General features: G+C 35.5%; 1 protein-coding gene across 2 annotated transcripts in view; it reads right to left on the bottom strand.

The window, feature by feature from the left end:
• The window catches only part of GPM6A (glycoprotein M6A), a 120,619-nt gene that overhangs the window by 92,586 nt on the left and 4,488 nt on the right, over positions 1 to 23,545 (bottom strand). Inside the window, exon 1 of one of the 2 annotated variants that reach the window (XM_023924995.2) lies at positions 20,026 to 20,575. The exons of the other annotated variant lie outside the window; for it this stretch is intronic. Within the exon in view, the coding sequence (XP_023780763.1) occupies positions 20,026 to 20,062 (37 nt within the window). The 5' untranslated portion in view covers positions 20,063 to 20,575. Of the gene's footprint in view, positions 1 to 20,025; positions 20,576 to 23,545 lie in introns of those variants that run through there. 2 annotated transcript variants of the gene reach the window in all.

Raw genomic sequence — 23,545 nt, 5'->3', positions numbered from 1 at the left:
TAGTTGAAAAGTGATTTTGGTTTTCTTCTCTCAGCTTCTTGCTTCAATAGCAAGTAGCAGGAATAAAATATTATGTAAGTATGATATCACATTCCCTAAACACAGAATAAAAAATGGAGACCCTCCTGTCCTAACAGCTCCCTCTGCACATTAAGCCCTTCCAACCTGTACAGTTACTTAATTTGCTGGCCATTGGCAATTCCAGCAGCTATTCACCCTCTCAGTCCACATAAGACCATAGAGTCCTGTCTGTGGCCCATCAGATGTACTCCACTGTCCAGCTCCTGCAAGTGCAGATCTTCACTGAATAGTGACCTAACACTACACACTAAGTCTCTACCCACCTACTGCATTCTACTACATCCCTAGATACAAAGACTCTAATTACACATCCTGAGTAGCCCTGCTATTTTCTGCTTTAGGACCCAGGAAATGCATTATTCAAATGAAAGGAACTTCTGAAGGACACCTAGCCTCACTATCATAAAATAGTTAACTGTGTAGGACTACATTAATTGTCATCAACTTGAAAATCAGGCCTCCATGTGACACTTAAAACAAGTTTGGGCCATTTTTTAAAAAAAAAATTGAGTGTAGGTGTTTGTATATTTGTTTTCTTTTTATTATTTTTTTTAACAGGTCTTCTATTCATTCACTTTTTAAATTTTGTTCTGGAGCTTTAAGAATGCATCCACTTCACATTTTCAGGATGCCTCATTTTTTTATGACATTAAGCCTAATATTAAATTTTGAAAATCTAAGCAGATGTGGCACATAACTTCAGGGGACACCTTATATACCGCATAGCTGCTCAAAATTCCCTCATGCTGAAGGTCCTCTTCATTCTTTTGTTGTTCTTTCATTTTCCAGTGGTAATGAATATTGGTGATCATTTCTTCCAGACTAGTTCACCCTCAGATCTACTTGGCTTTGCTGAACAGTGGAGCATGAGAAGCTGCACTTGTTTTTCATTTTCCTCTTTCCTATTTCTCTTGGTGAGGAATACTGACATACAACTGTGCTCTAGCCCTGCTGCTAGCACAGGAAACTTTATGAGTTTGTTTTACTTCATGACTCTGAACAATGGCCTAATGCTTGCTATGCAGCAAAGGCAAATATTCTACAAAATGCATTTTTTTTTCCTCAAAATATATTCTTGAAGGTTTGTTCATCATCATTTAGAGCAATTTGTTTCACAGAACTGAGAAAAGCAAACCATTTTTCAAAACATTACATACTCTGCTCTTCTAACTACAGTATAGATATATTAAAAAAATAAAATAGTTATTGCACAGATAGTACAACCTATGATGACTATAAGCCCCAGATTGCAGACCCAAATTGCATTAATTTTCTAAGCACCTTTTTGTACTACTTCACCTGTCTCTAACTGGGGCTGTTTCATGACTAAACCAAATCACTATAAATTTAGTGCCTTTTCCCCCACAAATAACAGTGTTTACTTATGGGCAAAAAGTTTTCTATATATTTATTTTGGTTTTGGCCTAAGCTAATTTTCTTCAGCTGGCATGGGCTGTGGTTTGGATTTATGCTGAAGACAGGGTGGATAATGTGGAGATGTTTCTGTTTTTGCTGAGTAGGGGCTGTGCAGAGCCAAGGCCTTTTCTGCATTTCATACTGCCAGGCTGGAGGGGAAGTGGGGGATGAATGGGAGGAGACACAGCCAGGACAGGTGACCCAAACTGACCACAGCGATATTCCAGACCATGTGACATCATGCTCAGTATATAAAGTAGAGAAAAGAAAGAGGAAGGGAAGGATATTTGGAATTATGGTGTTTGTCTTTCCAAGTCACTGCTATGCATGATGGGTCCCTGTTCTCCTGGAGATGGCTGAGCAATCTCCTGCCCATGGCAAGTAGTGAATTAATTTCTTGTTTTGTTTTCCTTGTGTGTTTGGCTTTTGTTTTCCCTTATTAAACTGTCTAGATCTCAACCCACGAGTTCTCTGGCTTTACTTTCCCTGATCCCACTGGTGGAGGACTGAGTGGGGATTGGCTGCTGGCTGGGGTAAAAACACAACAGCATGTCACAATAGGAAGTACTACACGTATTAACAGAAATTAAAAAAAAACCCAAACCTCAAACTTTTCAAGAAATTGCTGTAAGATTAGATAGAATTATGAAGACAAAAATCTTTTTATAAAATGTTTGAACTCATAAAAGCATTTTCATAGGTTAGAATCAAATTTGTAAAAAATTAATGCAAATCTTTCTTTTGAATACTTCTTGTTTGGAAATAAAAAAAGACTGGAAGTCATTGGAAATATGCTTCTGTGGACTGACCTAATAGTATTATTAAGCCTCTCTAGCAAGCTAATTGTACTACTACAATTTTTGACTGGATGTTGAAGAAAAAGTTCCCTCCACTTTTTCCCAACCCAGATATTAGACAGTCTATACTTCAGAAACATTTCATCTGTTTAAATTACAATAAGTCCTTCCTGACTACTTTTATATCTAGGGAAGCCTACAATAGTCTGACATTGCTTTCAGTCATTCTAAATGCAGTATTTGTTGTTTGAGGGCAGAGCTGCTCTTCAATGTTATTCAACGCATTAGTGGCAAGCACTAGGTCCATCATGTGCTTTGACATTAAAACTAAAATACCAAAGGCTGAGGAATACTCTCATTTATCACAGGAAAAAAATTAAAAAGAAAGAAAATAAAAACAACCAACCTTTCGAATTCTTTGGAAGCACATAAATGAAAATAAAGATAGGGCCCATGCATGCTGAAAGTGTCACCAGCACTGTCAGAGCCTCCATAAATCCATATCCTATTGATTAAATATATAATAAATGTAATTTTAAGGATAATTTTTTTATTGAAGCCAGTAAGGCCAGAAATTTGCTTTTATAATGAAACTGTTGATATTTTGTTCATATCACATGATTTTTGGAGCTGCTGCTTAAGAGCACTTCAAACTTGCAACAAAGCGGGGGATGCAGAAGACTGGATATTTCTACAACTAGTCTAATTGTGCTTGTAAACAGAGAGTACTCCTAAAGAAGGGATTATAAACAACATTTAAACATGATAACGGTGTAGAGCTCACCACAGTGCATTCTTCCCACTAAGACAAATTAGCTGGTGGTGCTTACAATTTTGGGGAGAGACTGGATGTGACATGATGGGACCAAATGGCATGCACCACACAGGAAGATACTCAGAGAATCTCTTTGCATGGGCTGTATATCTAATATATTCAAGGAAAGCAAACACATTTAAGAAACTGTATTTTGAGTATTTTTCTGTCAAGAGTTAGGCCTGTTAATTTTCAGCCTGAAATTTTCCTCATATTTGGGTTTATACTCCATCATGTGCTGATAAATCAAAGTCTGTATTTTTTGCTGCCAAAGACAGAACAAATTTTGTCATCATTTCAGTAGCTGAAAATGTTGCAATCACCTTCCTAAAGAAAAATAGCTATTCATTAGAAGAAAATGCATATTTTTTGAAAGAAACGAGCAAACACAGGCTAATTTGTCTCTGTTGGATATCACTTCTGTAAAATGAGTTTAAAAAGACATTAATGACTAGTAGAGGCATATCCATTCTGAGATTCCATAACACATATTATAATCACTAAGAAATTCAGGTTTTTCGAAGGGAATGGAGTTAACAACTTTCTGAACTGTTCCTTCCCTTGGCATGCTGTACAGACATCCACCATATGTATATCACAGAGCTCTGCCTTAGATTATGTCACTGCTAAAAATCAAAGGTCTGTCACTCTTCATTTTAACAACACATATGCCATATGCATAATGAATGCAACTCCTTTAGTTTTGCTCATTCAAATAAAAGGTTTGATTAGGAATTGAGGTGGGACAGAAAAGTATCTTCAATTACACTGCATTTCACCCTTAATAGCAAAGAACATTGAATGCCTGCAATTTATTTATTTACAACTTATTAAGTATTCTCTAGCACACTTCATCTTGCTTTTATATCTACAGGATTCAACTGAGATTGCATTGTAGATTTTTAAAGACAACCACTTATTAAAGGAATAAACAAGGCATAGAATGCTTGGAAGAAATGAAAGTTTATTTGTGTCCTATATGGCTTTTCACAAATGGAAAATCAAGACACAGTGTATCACAGTGAGATTTTTCAGGATCACAAATAATTTTGTAGTAGTCAAACTGAAAAATGTAAATGGCACAAATAATCCATTTCATATATTTCATAACTCAATCCAGAATCTTAGATGATGTCCCAGAAATTTCACAAAATACTATCTCTAAATGAGAAACTTATGAATTACTGGCTGAAAGGAGAACTTACCTTTTAATTCAATAACAACTTTTAATACCTTCACTATTTCATAACAATTTAATTCCACAGAATTACCAAGCATGATAGAAATTGTTGCTGTGACATTTTTTTTTTAATTGTGTACTCTTACTGAGATTCATAAAAATCATAGAATATCCAGAGCTGGAAGGGACCCACAAGGACCATCAAAGTCCAGCTTCTGTCCTCAAGAGTCACACCATGTACCAGAGAGCATTGTTCAAATGCTTTTTGAACTGTGTCAAGCTTTGTGCTGTGACCACTTCCCTGGGGAGCCTGTTCCAGTGCCCAGCCACCCTCTGGGTGAAGAACCTTTTCTTAGTATCACCATAAAAAGATAATTCATGCTTGTATCCACTGAAGATGCATACTGCTGAAACTACTTGGAGGTCTTTGATTTGATTTTTGGGTGTTTTTTCTCATTATCCCATTTGTTGAAAGGCAGTTGGTATTTTGTACAGTTAGTACACTAAAGAGATTGTTTTAACAACAGTTTATCCAAGTGCTCTACCTCATGGAGCCAGGGACATGGAGTATGTTCATTAAGAAATTTATTTCATTTTCCCTGGAGCTTTGCTTTTACTCACATTAACATTTTCATGCTTCTGTTGCAGGAATTTCATAACCCAGTTCCACAAACCAAAAACTATCATTTCAATACTGTTTTCTTTAAATGTTAAAATAGATTAAGAGGAGTTAGGAGAGTTCACTGACATAATCTTATTCATTTTGGCTGCATACTCCACCTCTCATTTACAGAAAGTGAGACAGTCTCACAAGTATGCATTGAATACAAATCAGCCAACATCTTGCTTTCAGTGTCCACTACCATTACAGTTGCAGGTATTCTGGCTATCTTATTAGCCATCTAATTAGCTCAAATATAACAAAAAAAAAATGAACAAAAGCACTTTTCTGTGAGGAATGGAGTTGAGTGGTCTAAATTTTTCCTCCTATGTTCCTTTGAAAAAATCTCAAAATACTTTTAATTGTGTGATTTTTGAAATTTGTTTTCTCTCAAATATAATTAGAAAGCTCAAAAATGGTATTGCATGGTATAGCATGGTATTGCTGTTTATTTTACCACCATTAGGTGGCAATTAAAGTTGTAAGATAGCAACTGGAAGACTTTTTAGAGGTTTTTTGCATTAATAGATACTGAAAGAATGTGTACTAAATACAATATGCAGCATCCCCAGCCTTCTCTGTCTTGATAAAATATTATGTCTCTGGGAACTGTACTTAGAATTTAGTGTTTTGATGGCCACAAGCCATATAGATAAACCAAATCTGTGTGGTCTTCAGCACAATGACTGTACAAAAAGGTGGCCACTGTCAGGAATACAAATGTATGATAAACAAAAGAAAAGGTAAATAAAGAGCAAACAAGCATTCAGAATGATGTTCTTGGCTAAAGAAGCTGAACAGATAAACCCTGAACCAATGTCAGGAGCACAGAGAGCACCAGGGTACACCACTGACAGTCTGACCTACAGAATCCTTTATTCTTTTACAGAGGAGGGTGGATTCCATTCATTTTTAAGATGTGGAGCTCTACAACACTCACAAGAGTGAGACGAGATACCAAGCTAAAAGGCATTATTTCAGCAGATGGTGGCTCAGAATAAATGAAAGCATAGCTGGTAGCAACAAAATGAAAGAGGCCTGCACCTCTGCATGGTGCTTCTGCACTACCTGATACTGAGGAGCCTAAGAAGCTTCATTTAAAGCTCTTTTCCCTACATATTTGTCCTCAAATAGGAATAATATCAAAATAGCAGAAAACAATGTTCTAAAGAAACTGTCCTCAGGCCTTTTGCTTTTCAGTATTAAAAATCTCCAGAACGACCGACTACTGAGAGGTTTTCTTTAATAATATGGTTATTACTACTTTGAATATTCATACCTATTTTTGAAGCTCCATGCACATAATAAGCAGTATCTCCTGAATACATCTGTAGGCTGAGTAACTGAGATACCGAGCACTTATTAATTGCACCACTGCCATTGAGGATGTAAAAAGACTTAACTGACACCAGTTTTAAATACATACTACAGAACCATCTCCATAAGATGCCTTAAAATTCCCAAAATGTCAGATTTTAGGGCAGATGTTTGCCCTCTACAAATATATAAAAGCCCAATTCTCCCTCTTTTGAATACTTTATATTTACAACAGCTTTGTTGTATTGCACAAGAAATACACGACTGGATAATAGAAATTTGAATATTTTGTTCCCTAGTCATAAAAGTGTAAACTGATACGAGTATTTGTCAAACATTATGTCATAGAGAAACCTAGTTTGAGTTTTAATGCAAACGATTGCCTGTTATGAAATGAGAGCACACTGAATTAGTCATTTCCATTAAATCTATGAAGTAGAATTGCCTAGCAACCAAGAAAATTAATTCAGAGATTAAAATAAACACTGTGACACTGACAGAGCAACTGCTATTCTACCTCAATAACCATAAAGACACTAAGAAAAGAGGTGTTTTCTTAATTCTTCTTAACAAAGGTAAAACAAACAATTTTATAAAATGAATTATAATGGACAAAGAATGAAAACATAGAGTCAAAGCAACTGCACAAAGCAAATGCAAATAGTTACCCTCTTTTTACATAACATCACTGAAATGAAAAACATTTAAAGTTTTTCATACTCTGACAATGGTGAATGAATCGTTGTGAAAGTTTCTAACATGTTTTCCTGCTTACAAAGGAGAAATTTGTTTCATTATATGCATTCTATGCAAGTATTCTATATTTTAGTACTTACTACTTTAATTTATTATAGAATTTATGGCCATGCTTACCTGAATAAATTCTGCATCATTACTACCTACTCCTACCCCTAGTCAAATTATTCCTAATGACACTTTGGTAGGAAAGCCTTTAAATTATACAGTTTATCACACTGAGATAGTTATGGGAAAGAAAAAAAAAAAAATGTTAACAGATTAAGAACAGTGAGGATGAATGCAATAATTTAGTTTAATGACTGCTACAAATTATTTGTTACATCTGGGCCATTGTGTAATTCATTGTCCCTGAAGGACCACAAAAAGCCTAGTAAAATTATCCCTTTAGAAATAAAACAACCACATTCTGTAACAACACTGAAGTCTATCACCTTTTCAGGGTATTAGATTAGAGGAATGATTACAGATCAGGGATTCTGGAGTGGCAGTACTTTCATACCTCTAGCAGGAGACAGTCCATCTTTCCAGATTGAGGTACAGAGTTAGTATGGAGTCAAAAAAAAAAAAAAAATAACAGGAGTGATTAAGGCAAGAATAACACAAAGGAGAAAAAATATATCCCAGAGGATATGACAAGACAGCAACTGCAGCAGCTATATCAAATCTAGTTGAGTCTGCATTAAAAGATAATAATAAAAATAAAACAGAATGAGGAATAAATCAAGACAGACAAGCAGGAATAAGCGTGTATTAGAAGGTAACTCCCCAGGCAGGGACATAGCTCCTCTTCTATCAGAAAAGTGTATTTCAGCTCTTTTGGTTGTGTATAATCACAAAACACACCCACAGCCAGCTACAGGTTCTTTTAAATCTTTAAATCCACATATTACAATCAGTATATCCAGTTCAGAGGTCTTCAAACTGGATTTTAAAAGTTCATACTGTCAATAATTATGTAATAAAGTAGACATATTCATCTAGAAGGGGATATGACATGTAATAAAGGAGGGATATCTGCTGGAAGTACAGACAATGCAAATGGTATAGACATGTAACAGATGAAAATGAAAAAATATTAACAGCAAAAGTCCCCATTAGATAAACACAGCCATAAAGCAGATAAAAGAGCACAAATGTCCTTAACAGGTTCCCCTGTGTCTTAAATATTTGATGAATGTACCAGATGGGGAGGGGGGAGAAAAATATCTTGTCTGAACCACAAGCATAAACACAGCTGACCTAAAAGACCTACCCACCACTAGGTTATAATTACTGCAGTGTAGTCAGTAGTGAACAATGTTCATAAATCTAGAATAATTTGGAGAGATTGAAAGATAACATCTTTGAGAAATGGTAGCCTCCATATGCTGTCAAAGAGCTACAAAATTAATTTTCATTTTCTGGCCTTTGTACCACATGTCACTAGTGTGATTGAAGCACACACGTTTTACTGAATTCTTGGGATTGTCACAATGATAAGCAACCTTTTTATTGATTTTACCTGTATTAATAAAGTGATATCATAAAAATAGAAGATATACAAATTCTACACATAGCTGAAAATTGTATCTTTTTTCCCTTTAAATTTTTTAATAGCACAGTTCATATGGTAAAAATCCCAGAAAAAAATGCATAGTGATCAGACTAGACATTGTCAGAGTCCAGAACCTTCTAATAAAAGAAAACCTTGTAATAGATATTCAGTTCAGAAAGATTTATTATATCCTCTCCAGTCTAGCCCAAAAATACAGGCAAATAACCAATATGCTGGTCCAGACCTACATTCATAGATCATCTATAGTTTGTTACAAGAGGACATCAAGAAGGAAAACAACACTGTTAGTCTTGCACTAGAAGCAAGAATTTAATGAAAATAAACTCCCAGATAATCTTAGAAAGCAGACCATGACCATGTTGCAGAAAAAAGAGGTAAAAAGAAGGTCACTAGTAGCCTGCCTTGGGAAAAATTCCATCTGCACAGCAAATTTGATGATCATCTTGGCTTAAGTGTGTGAACAGGACACAGTAGCAAAATTGTTCAATACCACTAAAAGGGCCAGTATACCCTGCCCGGGAGTAAATCCAAATTACACTAATTCAAAAGCAAACTACAAACAAAAACCTTAAAAAAAAAAAAAAAAAAAGCATCTAAGACTAATATTTTTTAGAAACTGCAGACAGCCACAGGAGACCCAAAGCATATTAATCACTGTAATGCCATGTGATACAAACAAAAAAACCCCTCAGATGATAAACAAACTCCATTCAACCTTCCTTCCAGTCTCCTCTCAAATGCTTTTAAATTGCATCATCATGTCTTCTAACAGATATCCTGCCAAAAACCTGACAGCAACATGCAAATTACTCCATGGCATTGTTAGGTCTTAATCTTAGACATTCATGTGCTTCCTTTTTGTTTATATTGGAATAAAACCAATGGGATTACTCACAGTGCATAACATCAAAGATGTATATTTAAGTCTGCAAGATCAGAGCTTTTGTCACTGATTTTTCAGATTTTCAAATTACCGATGTCTATAATTTTTGGAAGCAATTAAGGGCCATATTACTCACAAGCAAATCTTAGTCTTTTCTACAACATTGGTAGGCACTGTGGACAAAAGGAGTCCTTAATGCTCTATCAGAACTATGAGTTTTCCAGCAAAAGGAAAGCATTAGGTAGCAAACATAAGTCAAGACTAAACAGTAGACATGTTCTGTGACTCAGAGGAGTAGATATTAAGCTGACTATGAACACCTGGAAAGCAAGATACTCTTTCATTTTAATCTAGTTCAGCCATCTAGTCAAGTAACGTGACAATAAGGTGTCTGACTACCTGAGAGACCTGAAAAGAGTCTGTTTGTTTGTCTGTTTGTCTATCTGTTTGTCTGCAGGTGTTTCCAAGGAATTGCAATCTGCCACTAGACGAAAGGGTGGGGGGAATAATCATGGTTATGTTTATTTATAATGTCAAAAGTGTATGTTGGTCAGAAGCAGTGGTCAGCGTGTCAGTAAAAAATTAGAAGGCTGAGAAACTATCTGAAGATAATTGTTCTGCTATATTGAAACACCACAACAAATAGCAAAACCATTTTATGTATCTAATATACTCAGACTAATTCGCAATAAAGTAAATCACTGTTTTTGTGTCAATCAGCTAGAAATGTAAATTCCTTTTCTATACAGGACTGGTTTATCAACAAGTCATGAACAAAGGCAAACCCTTTTAAGCAGGAAGCATTTCACGCTAAAGCTACTCAGTTTAAAAATCAATAATACAACGTTCAATAATATAATTGAATACCTGCATAACCAACACAGTAGCTAGTAGTCAATGGTCCCTTTCTCAAGGCAATTTCAGACATTCACTTTCATCCTCAGTTATGCATATTGAATTACTATTTACAGTGACTTATCAGCCCACTACCCCCACAAGTTCAAGTACATGTATTTTACTTGTTATAATGTTTTTGAAAAACACTATATTTTTAGTGTTATTTATAAGTTCTTTCACACCATATGAAGATTTCAAAATATTATTTTATTTTACTATCATCATTATCAGTAAAAATAAAAATCATTTCACAGACATCTGCTCAGTTAAGGTTTTCCACAGTGGACTAATCCAGCAGTCAGTGAGGCTGAATTTGGGCTCACTGCATCCAGTTGCAGCTACTGCATCTTCTCCTACTGGCCATCTGCCTGGCCTGTTTAACCTTGTACTCAAGTAGGGTACAGAAGCGTTGGCTTGGTCCAAGTTCCAGCAGCACATTTGTCTCAGTCATTCCCCACCTCCTCCATTGGAAAGGGAGAAAATCAAACATAAGCATCACAGAGAACAGATCCCAACTCCAAGCTGTGTCATGAACATGGTAAATAAATTATGCAGTAAAATGTAGCTGGAAATAAATTTTCATCACAGAGGTCACAGAACAAGCAGACCAGTAAAGAGCAAGGAGTTGCTGAATATATATTGCTAAGTACATATGAACTAAGACATATTATGGTATTTAAGTGCCAAAAGGCAAGGATTAATTTACTGGACAGGTTAAGGTAACTTTACCTTGTCTATCATCATTCACTAGCAAGGAAAGCAGTCCTCAATTGAATGATTTCACTGTTACTTAGGTAACTCACAGACGCTCCCAAAGCACTCCCGTTACCGACAGTAACTTTCCCTGTCTCAGAGCCGAAAATCTTTTGAAGGTTGTTTGGTGTGAGATGAGTCATAAAATGACAAGAGAGACTGGGAGCAAACAATGTGGCAGATGGAAGTAGAACACAACAGGGTGTATGTATTAGCTTTCTTCTGGAGAGACTAGGGTCCGAGCTTTGTGCCATCCAAGCATAGGGATAAGTACTTAGTTCGGATATGTTTCCTCATCATGTAGTACCAACCAAAGCCACACCATCAGAACCTCAGGATCAACTCCCGCATAATAATATGCAAACTTAAATTCTTAGCTATGGTCAAGCATCCTCACTTGAGAACTGCAAAGGTATACCCCAAGCTCTTCCCATGGTTCCCATGGTTGTTTTCTAAATGCTTTTAAATCTATTCGAAGTTATGCCAGGTGCTTACTATTGCATGTATCTTAACAGAGTAAGAGATGATTTGGTGGGAAAGCAGGGGGTGGGAGGCTTTGATGAACTACATAAAGAAAGCTAAGCTGATTCACCAGTAGCAGAGTGTGCCACTACACTATGGAGCCTCCCACACTGGCTACATCACCTTGCTAAGCAAGGGGGTGCAGTACCAGCTTACTTCACCAGAGAAACTAGGCCAACAAGTCAGTTCTGATAACTCTTTTCCATGAATGTGAACTGATACACTTACCTTTTCCAACTAACAGAATCTTTCCTCTTATCACCTTAAGATAAAACCAGACTTATTCTCTCTCTTCCCTCATCTATAGCCTCATATAGCTAGCAACTGCCCACAGTTACAGTATTACCATAGTAATTTTATGGTATTATTAGTAGCCATGAAGATAGCTGCTGTTTTACTTGGGGGAAAAATGTGCTTAAATTAAATGTTCACTATTTTAAAAAGATAACTCAAATTTATGCTTCTCTTAATTCCTTATGTAAACTCAAATGTTCTTTCAATTCTAGTGCTGTCTACCACCACAGTTTAGTGGTGGACTTGGCAGTGCTAGGTTTATGGTTGCTCCTGATGACCTCAGAGGTCTGTTATGACATCAATGGCCTCATGATTCCCCTATTTCCATACCAGTTTCAGACTTCTGAAGCCTGCCAAAGGTATTTCAAATTCTACTGCTTATTCTTTTCTTCTTTTCTTCATCCTGCCTCTCTTGAACCTCTATCAGCACAATCATCAATCATCTCTGCTTTTTTCTCATTGTGCCTTAGTGCAGAACAATCCCTGCCTAATCACTTAGCTATGCTACTACACTCTCTTCCTTCAAATTCCTCCTTAATGTCCAATTTTTCCTGTATAAAATCACTCTTCTGCAACCTGAGAAGTAGGATGTGACCATCTATGACTTAATTAATAAACATGCAGCACTTGTCATCTTCTATTACATGTTCCTAGGAGAAATTTCAGACTGTTGCAGAAATTAATTTTGATGTCTTTCATTTCCATGTTAAAAAGAAAGTAAAGAAAGTGCTTTCACAGAAAAATGAAATGCAGGACAACAATCAAAAAGAGCTATTTTTTTTTTTTTTTAAGAAGTCTAAGAAATAATTGCAGTCTTGGGGTAAAAATAGGAATTTACTGACAAATGTTGGGAAAAAATATTTTTTCCCTTAAGTTTTTTTTAAATTCTGGCAGCAGCACCTTTCTGTAAATCTCATATACCAAAAGTGTAGCAAATGCATTTTTGTTGGTCTAGTTTGAATACCAAGACCTCAGCAAATGCACTATTCCCTTCATGATGCTGTTAAAAAGACTGAACTTTTTAAAAATTGACACTTAATTCATTGTGATACTCCTTTGCTGTATAATTGTATTATTTTCACTACTGGGGAAAGAAAACTTTCACTGTGTGAACCAAATAAAAGTCCTCAGAAACTGTCCAAGTGCAAAAGTTGGGTACATTTTAAGTGTAAAAAGCATAAAAAGAAGAGTAGTGTTTGCATTTAGTAGTTGTATTTCAGCAACTTTTATTTAGGAAAATGTTGTTCCAGATGGCTGAAGCATGAATTTTGGAAGGAGTACTGAACTCCCACATGATAACTAGTAAGAAGGAGATGAAAATTTTAGAGGGGGGAAAAATATAAGATACAAATTAGCCTTCTTGAGGCTAATGCATTGGTGCATAAGAGTTACCATGGACAAACTAAGAGAATAAGTAAGCCATTTTTTTCTGTCAGTGCTGTTCCTTCATAAGGCCCCAGAGAGCACGTACACAATAGTTCCCAGTCTTGTTAATTCCTACTTGGTGTATATCTTTGACCCTCTCAATTCCAATGCTCTGAGTTTGATTACTCTGCAGCTGAGAAAATGACAAGACTTACTCCTCATTCCTTGCACAGTGGAACTGAAGCTTCTCTAACTCCCCACTCCCACGTGAAAAAGATTTGTGACAACCCGTCAGTGTGGGACTTGCTGCCTGTCTCAGAAATCGGCCATGTGATAAGATATTGGCTGGAATCTTACATTTTAGTCACTTGAATCAGCTGAAAACCCTTCTGAAATAGAATTGCCAAACAGAATATTATCTGACAAAGTATTTCATGTAAGATCAATATTCACCTTTGCCTTTTTGACATTCTTTTTTTTAATGGCTATCAGCTGCCTATATTCTTCATGAGTTTTATAAAATCATTTGCAGTGTCTACAATCTGAGGCAAAACAGCAAAAATAGTGGGGGGTTTTTTTGGGGTATTTTTGGGTTTTTTTGTTTTTTGGGTTTGGTTTTGGTTTTTTTTAATAATTTTCTACTCAGTCCTCCATATAAAATTACTAGGAGAAAATAGCATACTCTCACCTATTTTTATGGGGAGGATTAATAGGTAAAAACTATTTTATGAAGAAAGCAAACATAAATATGTGAGGCTAGTAGCATTTCCTCCTTTCTTTCATGTTGAATTTTAGTGCATTGGCAGACTACTTAAAACAGGTTGCAAAGTCATGTTGACAAATTGTTTAAGGTACTTATCAGAAATGAATGCATAGTCACAATCTAAAATGAAAATAATTTGGATATTAGGAATAACAATCTCTCAATCCTTCTCCATAAGGAACCTAAGCAGTCATCTGAATCAAATTTAATTTTTATGTATCTACAGTATTGCCTTATCCTCCCTAATTTCTTATTTTTTTAGAGTAATTGGACACCCAGAGTAGCCTTTTTTCCCCAAAGTTGAGCCTTTACTTTCACAGAGGGTTGAAAAAGCTTTTTATAAATTGATATTGCTTCGTCAATACAGTATTTTTTCACTAATTGGTGAAAATCAATAATTTAAAATACATTCAACACTTTTTTCCTAAGCATTTACATCTCCTATGAAAAATCTTTTTAGTATAGCTTATTTATGAAATTGACATCCAAGTGTCAAAATAACCATGAAGACTTAAATTTTCACACATTGAATTGAGAATTCCATCTGCCTTGGGGCAGTTGGAATGTTTTTTTGCCCTGAAAGAGTGTATATAAAATTATAATTAACTCCTATTAATGCTGGATTTTCATGCCTAGGACTAGCATAATGTTAAGCCTGTTAGAAATACAAAGTTTTCTACTATTAACAGAGACATTTTAATGTTAAAGATTAAATAAGCAAGCAAGACTAAATTTATTTACATCATTATCTATGAATAAAAGCATAATGTATTGAATAATAACATATTCAAATTACAGCTCTACAAGTCAGTGCTCCTTATGTAAGAATATTAAGTAAGGTAGCCTGTAGTTACTACATAAAGGAGAATAACTCTTACAGTATCAGAACAATGAACTTCAAATTCATACTGACTGTTATTGCATTTTTCTTAAATAAAACATATTGATTAATACTACTAGGGAGTATTAAGCAGGAAATACAGTGAGATAGTTTGCCAAATGCTAAAATTTATTTTCATATTTAGCATTGATTACAAAGGAAACTTACTTACTCTGTTAGTGACTTTGTAACAGTTGTGTATTTTAAGTGCTGCTCTTATTATAACACACATGCCTTTAAGAACAGGAAACAATAAACATGGTGAAAATTAAGACCATTCTACTCTGAAGCAACTTGCAAGAATCCAATCTGAACACAAGCTTGGGAACTAAGCTCACTAACTTGAAAAGATATTCCAAAAGTAAATAGAGATTGACCTCTGCCCACCATGTTTTCTTTAAGAATCAAGCACTACAAATCCAGATTTGGTATGAAGAATATCAGCCAGCAAATGTCTGCTAATTCCTACTCATAAGGCCAAATTTAAAAACTATTTCCAAGTTATTTTTGAATACTCACAACATAAAAAGGATCTAACTGAAGATACAAGCATGGCTCTCACTCAGTGTGGCATTTACACTAAAGAACAAAAAATAACTGCTCTGCTTTATCTACAAGCATTGTCACCAAACAAAATCAAAGTGAAAAATACTGGGACTTCTTCATTCTTATTTTAACCAACTTTGCAACAACTGTCAAAAGAGAAGGAAAATTCTCCTGTTTTAGAGGTAAGTAAGAATATTTAGAAGACTAACTTGGAAGAATGCTAGCATTGTTTGGTTGTTGGTATTTCCGAATATTAAAAAAACCCACATAATTTTCATTTACTCTATACTATCCTACTAAGTCAGTCTGCCATTTTCCAAAAAGTACTGAAATAAGAGGAAACTATTTACTCTCTCATGGCTGAAGAAGCAGAGGCTGTGTGTATGTTTTACTGATAGCATCCTAGTTTCTTTATAATTTTCTTCCAAAACTCTGCTTAAAGTCCTCCTTTACTGGTATGCTGTGACAACAAATGAAAAAGCTCTGATAATAGGCTGCAGGCCTACTTATATTGCTAATACAGGCCAAATATTATTTTCTGGCATTCAATCATTTCTAGTCACAATAACACTACCTTTTTTTTTTTGCTATCCTACTGGTGAAAGCTTAACTGTGTTAGGTATACACAGTTGGAGCCTAGGTTAGATCTTAAGTAAAATTAGTATATTCCTCACATTTGCTGCTGTACAAAGACCTGATGCTCCATTCATTCCCAAGAGTTTATTCTGCATAGGAATTCAAACTGTAAAATGAAGTTATGGATGAATCATTAAAAAAGGCAAATTCATCTTTCATTTAGTGCAAATGATATAAGTATGATTTTCTGTGCTCCAGAACATTTCTCTATTTTTCTGAAACAGATTGTGGTGAGAATAATCTAGCACTCTCCTGTACCCAGTTCCTTAACAGTGCAAAAAATTACAGAGCCTGCCCTCTGAAAAGTTCTTTTTTGGGATGAATAACTGGGGCTGGGGATACCATTGCAATCTTAGTTTTGTCACACAGGGAAAACCTGAAATGCAGGAACTGGACATACACCTTTTTCCACATCACAAAGCTATCAGTTTGACATCACCCTCTTTCAAACCCTGGCAGCTGAGACCTACCACTGCCACATTCAATTTATGCATGAGGTTTTCAAAATTAGCATGCATCCCTAAAGACATCAGTGAAATTTCTGCTTCTTAGTGGACCTGATATTTTTTGAAAAATAAACCCAGTTAATTATCCTGGGTTTTCCAAACAGAAAATTTGCATTCCAGTGTTTTTGTATGTTAGAGGTCTAGGATGTAGCATAATGTCAGTGCTATAGAAATTGTTAACAAGTTGATATTTCTAAATATATTTCTCTAATGTTATGACTTTTTACCTTTTTAGAATATATTTTAGTGTTAATTTACTTTTCATTTGAGACAGACTTCCTACACATTTTCAGTTCTTGGACAGCTAGAGAAAGCTGCATAGCAAATACCTTTAAAACCTCCTCCCCAACCTGTACTGACTTCCTAGCAAAGAAAATATGATATCAAGGGGAAAAAAAGCAGGTGGAGGAAGCACAATAAGTCTTCCAGTACTTTAAAACAGGAAATGTATTAATAGAAATTATTCCTGGTTTCAATGTTTACAGCTTTACACATGAAAACTGCTGGACAACAGCCTTATCTTACCATATTAAGGGTAGTGATGGCAGTAAGAAAGCAGACTTTCTGCAGCCAATAGAAAGAAAATGGGGAGGGGAGAAGATGTCCCTTACTTTGAAGTGAGTTTTTAGTAATTCATTACTTTTAGAGAAGAAAAAAAAAAAAAAAGGAATGTTTTTCCCTGCTTATAATTTTCCAAGATACAGACATAAAAAAATCATAAGTGTTAAATCTTAGAATGTTGAGAGACTGTGGCAGAAAGTAATTATTTGGAATCACTGTGCTAAGAATTATGTTTGCACTTAATTATATCTTATTTCATAAAAATCTCAAAAAATAAAAAGACTTTCAAGTCTGCTAGATCTACCTTGATCATATTTATGAAATGCATCAATATGAAGTTATTCCCTTCCATCATGGCTGCTAGCAAGACGTAATGCTGTTCAGTGGGAGGTTCGAAGCATCTGCTGTGAAAAGCACTGGAGCTGATAAGCAGTGACAATTTATACTCCCATTGATTTTGTGTAAATCAGAAAAGAAAAAGAAAGAAACATTTTCATTCGAGATAGCAGGAGGATGAAAAATAGAATATATGAATTACGATTACTGCTTCTGAAACACTACAATTAGCAAAATAGGTCTGGGTGACCTGGAACTATCCTCTGGATATTAATTAAACACACAGTAGGTAGACCACACTAAATGAAAGTAAAAAAACCCCCAGAAGCTATGAAAGAGGCTTCCCATGTTATACTTGTACCAGTCAATATTTTTCAAATGAAAAGGGAAAAACTTAAGGAGATCCATGATTTCATAATCATCCCGATGCTTCCCTATCATGTAATCAAGCACCTCTGAAAATCCAAAACTGAAAATGTTTTTTGATTTGCCTCCTGAATTTCAAATTTTCTTGAAACTCTAAATAAATTTCAAAAGTTGTCATAACCCGACGAGGGAACACGACATTTTGGAATGACAAGTTCACAGGTATGGTCACAGATACTAAGCAGCATCCCCTTTCACACCAATAAGGAAAAATCCATATGATTTGTGAGCTCTTAACATCCTTGTGCCACTGTCTGTGATGACAGCTGGGTACCACTAAAGGGAAAAAAGGCTGAACACATGGCATTTTACATGGGGGTGGGGGTAAGTAGTGTTAGCTGTTGTAATCACACTATTAATCACACCATTTTGAGTGGCTATTGGTCATTCAACTGCTTATCATATGAACAATGAGGACACAGTTTATCAATAACAAATTCTTTCAGTATACCAAAACTATTCACTTTTTTCACTGTATTTTTTTTTCTTTATACCTCTCTCTAATGAGAACTTAGGCATTTTGAATTTCACACTGTTTCATCAGGTAACATCGTTTGGTAACAATGACGTATTTTGATTCCCTGGTCAAACAGTTCAATTTACTTGATTTAAGAAGCAAAAAAAATGCTTTTCAGAATTTTTTTAAATGCATGTCTTCAATTTCTAAGTGCAAAACACCCTAAACAATTTGAATCATACAGTAAAAGTATTGATTTTACCTTCAGGGAAAAAAACCCACACTAACCCAAAACAAAACAAAAAACTGACCTGTCCTGTACTTCCCTATTCTGTCTTTCATTCACAAATAATAGAATTCAACTGAAGAAAGTTCTGTAATCAGATACTAATCTATTTATCTATAAACATAAGTGTGTATGCACATGGAGCTCATATATCCTCTTTTAATGTTCTCATGACTATATACTGTGCATTTAGATCAAGTCAAGACCATAAACAATTCAAAGCTGCATTCTGTCTAAATGGGTCACTTATAATGAGAAAGCACAACATTTACATGTAGGAAGTAGATTGATCAGGGAGCAGAAGAACAGAATATGGCATCAGTGCAGAAAAAATATGCCTTTACAGGCAATTTATGCTAAATTATTTGGCAACTTCCTATATCCTCCTCAAAAAAGGAAGTGAATTCAAAAAACGTAAAAATAAAAGAATAAACAGTTAACATAGCAAATATTCACTAGGATTGCCCTATGTGCTTGCAGTAAAGAAAAATGAAAAAAGCCTTGGTTCCTTTCACTACTGTTGCGTCGCTTGTACAGAATAACACTTAAGTGAAAAGACTGAAAACACTGTGTGTCACACACATTAATTAAATGTCCACAATCACTTTAAATTGGACTTTTAAGTGCTAATGCATCCCACAACACTCAGTTGTTTTTAACCAGAAGCCGTGGAACACAAATGCTCTGAACATGCTGTGTACATCTTGCTAAAGCAATTTCAGCTGCAGCCTGCAAAATTAATTTCTGCAAAATGCAAACCTGTGCCACGCAAATATTAGAACGATAGCAAGTCTTCTGCAACACATTACAAAACCAAAGTGGCAAAAAGGCAGAGGGAAATTTCAGTACTGCCTAATACACACAAAATATACCCCATGTCTTTGTTCAGTCTGGATTCTCATTCAAGGTGTAAATACTGGTTACATTGTTAGATATCCAACTGCAACCAGCTTCAGATATTGTGTGAGTAGCTCTCTCATAGTTCACACTAGACTCCCTTGACCCAGCTAGACAGGCGTGAAAACGTGAAATAAATGAACATTAACAAAGACTAGTCTGGAAAGCAGGCTGCATTAAATGCTCGCAACCTTATTCGTATAGATGCAAAATTTGCTACCTAGATTCTTTTCATACTAGATATCAGCTGGCAGTCACTATATTAATGCTATGTGCTACTGCAGAGAGAAAAATGAAGAAAATGATATGAAAATAATATATCTTTCCCCATCTGCCACATATGGATATTCCCCAGCCTTACAGCATGCTGCTAAGGCAAATAAGGAACAGCAAAATAATTATCTCCATGCAAAGAAAAAGCAATTTTAGCACAATACCTTTCTGTGTTTGTCCCTCTTCCATATTCTCTTCCATGGCTACCTTTCTTCACTAGAAACAGCTACAGAGAATTAATCAAAAGCTTCAGTCAGATGTAGGAAAAAGTGTGGATTTTTTTTTCCCTGGGAAGCTCCAACAGCAGAGGCTTAGGCAAGTCCTCAGAGCTTAGCTAAGGCTCCCTCACTCTCCTTGTTTGCTTGGAGACAGGCTGTCAAGTGTAATTTCATTCAAATTACTCTTCCGTGAAGATTATCAATTTTTCTTCTCAAAGCTGCCCATTGTGTACCACTGTAAGCAGGTATTCAAATGAACAGCCTGTGAATTTTGGGGGGAAATTTGGTCTGAGCCCTTATGGCAATGACACCGATTCATAAACCTCACTTTGCATATAAAATGGAGTAAAGAAATCGAGGTTTGTATTGAAATCTGTGTTTAAATTGAAAACAGGCTGTACTGAAAACAGATGGAGGGGTGTCCTCCTAAGGGGAAGCAGACCACCAACCCATAATTCCCCCTATTTGCTACTGAAGTGGGAAAGCCCAAATGCCTGTGGGTTCTTTATGCTGTATTACTTGTCTTTCTCTCTCTCTCTCTCTCTCTCTCTCTCTCTCTCCCCCCCGCCTCTCCCCCTCCTCCTGTATCAGCACATTTAAGAATAATATGACTCTTCATTTCCCTTCTTCTCATATATCTGTATCATCAGGAACTAACAACAAATATATACTATTGCCCTCACAGTATTCTAAAAAATATCTTTATAGCAATGCAATTTTGTGTGTATGTATATGTGTACACACAAGCACAATTTAACACACGACATTAATCACTGCAAATTTTGTGCACTTTACACAGTCCCATTGTCACTGTAAACAGGAATTTAGAGGTAGTTAAGAGGTTTAAACCAGTTATTGCATCAATTCCTCTTCTGATTCCTCATATCTTAAATTAGCTTTCTTCAAAGCTCTTTTAAAATAACCGGATCTTAAAATGGTGAAGCAACACATGTACACGATGTACACGAGGAAGCTCATACAAACACACACACTGCTAAGATTTTGCTCTGGAAAAACATAGGTTAAATACTCTGTGAGGGCACCTACTAATTTGGGGAGCTCTGCAGTCTGATTTGGAATGCAAATTGGACGCTGCAGTCTAGCAGTAAATTAGCATTTTTGTACCTTAGTCTACGGAGAAATACATCATCATTTTAAGACTTTTCATTATTTCACCAAAAGTGCAAACTGAACACAATTCCAATTTTTCTTTGCAGGTTTAACTTCTCATCCTTCTGGGGGAAGTGACTAAAACAAAAAAATAAAAACTACTATGGCTGAAAATTCCTATTAATATATGATAAATAGCTCATCCATTTACTTTATGCTATCTAAATACATTGACTTAGTTCTGCCTTCTGAGATACAAAAAAAACCAACTTGTTTACTTTGGCTGGTTGGGTTTTGTTCGGGGTTTTGCTTAGGGAGGGGCTTTTGGGGGGTGTGATTGTTGAGTTTTTGTTGTTTTTTTACTCTGTTTGCATATAAATCTGTTCATATCTGGTTCACATCAGAATAATTATCATGTATGAAGTTAAATGTATATACGTAATTAAATAACTGAAACATTATTTATGACAACACATTTTCTACCTTTTTTCCCTCTTTTAGTTTATGTTTCTAGGGCTCCGTTTTCTGAAATAACTGAAAAAAAATTATCAGTTTTTTAGTTCTCATATCTAATTGATCATTTAAAATCAACACATTGAGAAGGTCTGTATTTATAGAAATGCTGCAAACACCATAGGATCTAAGCGTCTTCCATCTTTCTAGGAATTATTCCTTTAGACAGTTTTTTAAGAGAGGCCTATCTCCTTTGAAACAGATCTCCTGTGTAAGTCTCCTCTGCTATTCTTTCTCTTCAAAATATTTTCTTACATAAGCATTAACAAATCCTCATATTTAAAAATTTGCCATTCAAAAAATGGCGAATATTTTACCTGGGCTGGCAAATTGTTTCTAAGATGTTTCTATTTCTCAATAGCACCAAATATCTGGGGTGACCAGCATCCTCAATAATGATGTTTGCAACAATGGAATATACAGGTCACTGATTAAACCAAATTACCTTGTCTTTGAAACAAACATTAAAACTTTTTTTCAAGTATAACAGGAAACAAAAAGAAAAAAGGTTGGAAAGAGATAACTGGGAGAAGCTACAATAAAGATGGCACAATCTTGAGTGACATAAAAAGGTCAAGAGGAAACGACTTGCTCAATAAAAAGACAGAACTGCAAATCAAGTAAGCCCAGAAGTAAACAAAAGCATATAACACAATGTGTATTTAAGTTGTGGAAACAAGTTGTAGCAGGCTGTTGTAGAGGGGGGGGAAGAACCCAACAAAATAACAAGGAGAATCTGAACCACAAGGATTCATGGATATGAGATCCCTCAGATGAAATTTACCAGGGAGTAGAGGAATATTTTGTGAAAAAGTTTTAGCCCTTTCTTATACTACTTTCAAGGCAGACTGCTTTTGGCACAAATATATGAGATGCTGAGCTGAATGAATCCTTGATCTACTTCCCACAATGGTCATTTTCACACCACATTCGCACAAACCCTAATTTTAATGACAGGATTTTTTACTTCCTAAAAAGCCTACCACACTCACATGCCAAAGGTTAAGATGAAATCACTGTAACTGATGAAGCAAACCATAGCATTGACAAAAAATGGCTTTAAGTTTTACCCCCACCCCTACAATAAACTATTTTTATTTGTAAATATTATTGTTATGAAAATACTGACAGCTCCTCTTGTTAAACAGCAACTCCTCCAAACTATGTAAGTGTCAAAGCTCATTCTTCAGAGAACTCTGCTCAGTTTCAGGTGCTATTAACTGGACATTCACACAGCTTGTGTGACAGTGAGCAACAGAGAGAATGTGAAAGAGATTTCATATAAGCTTCCTTCATATTTAACTGCACTTTATTAACAAGGTTGAAACATAAATCTGCCTCCTCGATGTTTCTTTAGAACTGCTGCAAGGACCTTTCAAGATTAAATTATGAATAGATGTTAATCCTAAAGCCAAAGAATAGAAAAGCTCTGCAATTCTTACGCAGAGTAACAAACCAACGCAGAAAATACCAACTGTATGTGACTCTCTGAGCAGCAACCACAGCATACCGGGAAAACATATTTACCACCAGTGATACATAGCTACTTTAGAACTCTACAGAGAAGCTACACAAGCCTCTGTTTCTGGAAACACTTCTACCACAGAAAAGAGCTATATTAGTGGGAACTACATTAAACTGCCTAAAATTCCCTTTTAATGTGAAATGAGATTATTGGTGCAAGTGATCATTGGACAACCATGCCAATTGTAAATGGCAAGGCAAGACAGAACATCCAACTGTATAATGAGACTAAATAAACAGTTAATCAAGAGAATAATTGGAAGCTGATGACATTAAGGGATCCCCTGGTGTCCATTATGATATTATGAAATGTAGCTGA

The sequence above is a fragment of the Cyanistes caeruleus genome, chromosome 5 (assembly GCF_971803275.1).
Source record: "Cyanistes caeruleus chromosome 5, bCyaCae1.hap1.1, whole genome shotgun sequence".
NCBI classification, from domain to species: domain Eukaryota; kingdom Metazoa; phylum Chordata; class Aves; order Passeriformes; family Paridae; genus Cyanistes; species Cyanistes caeruleus.
Note: the sequence above shows the minus strand (reverse complement) of the source record. Positions and strands in the feature narration are given on the sequence as shown.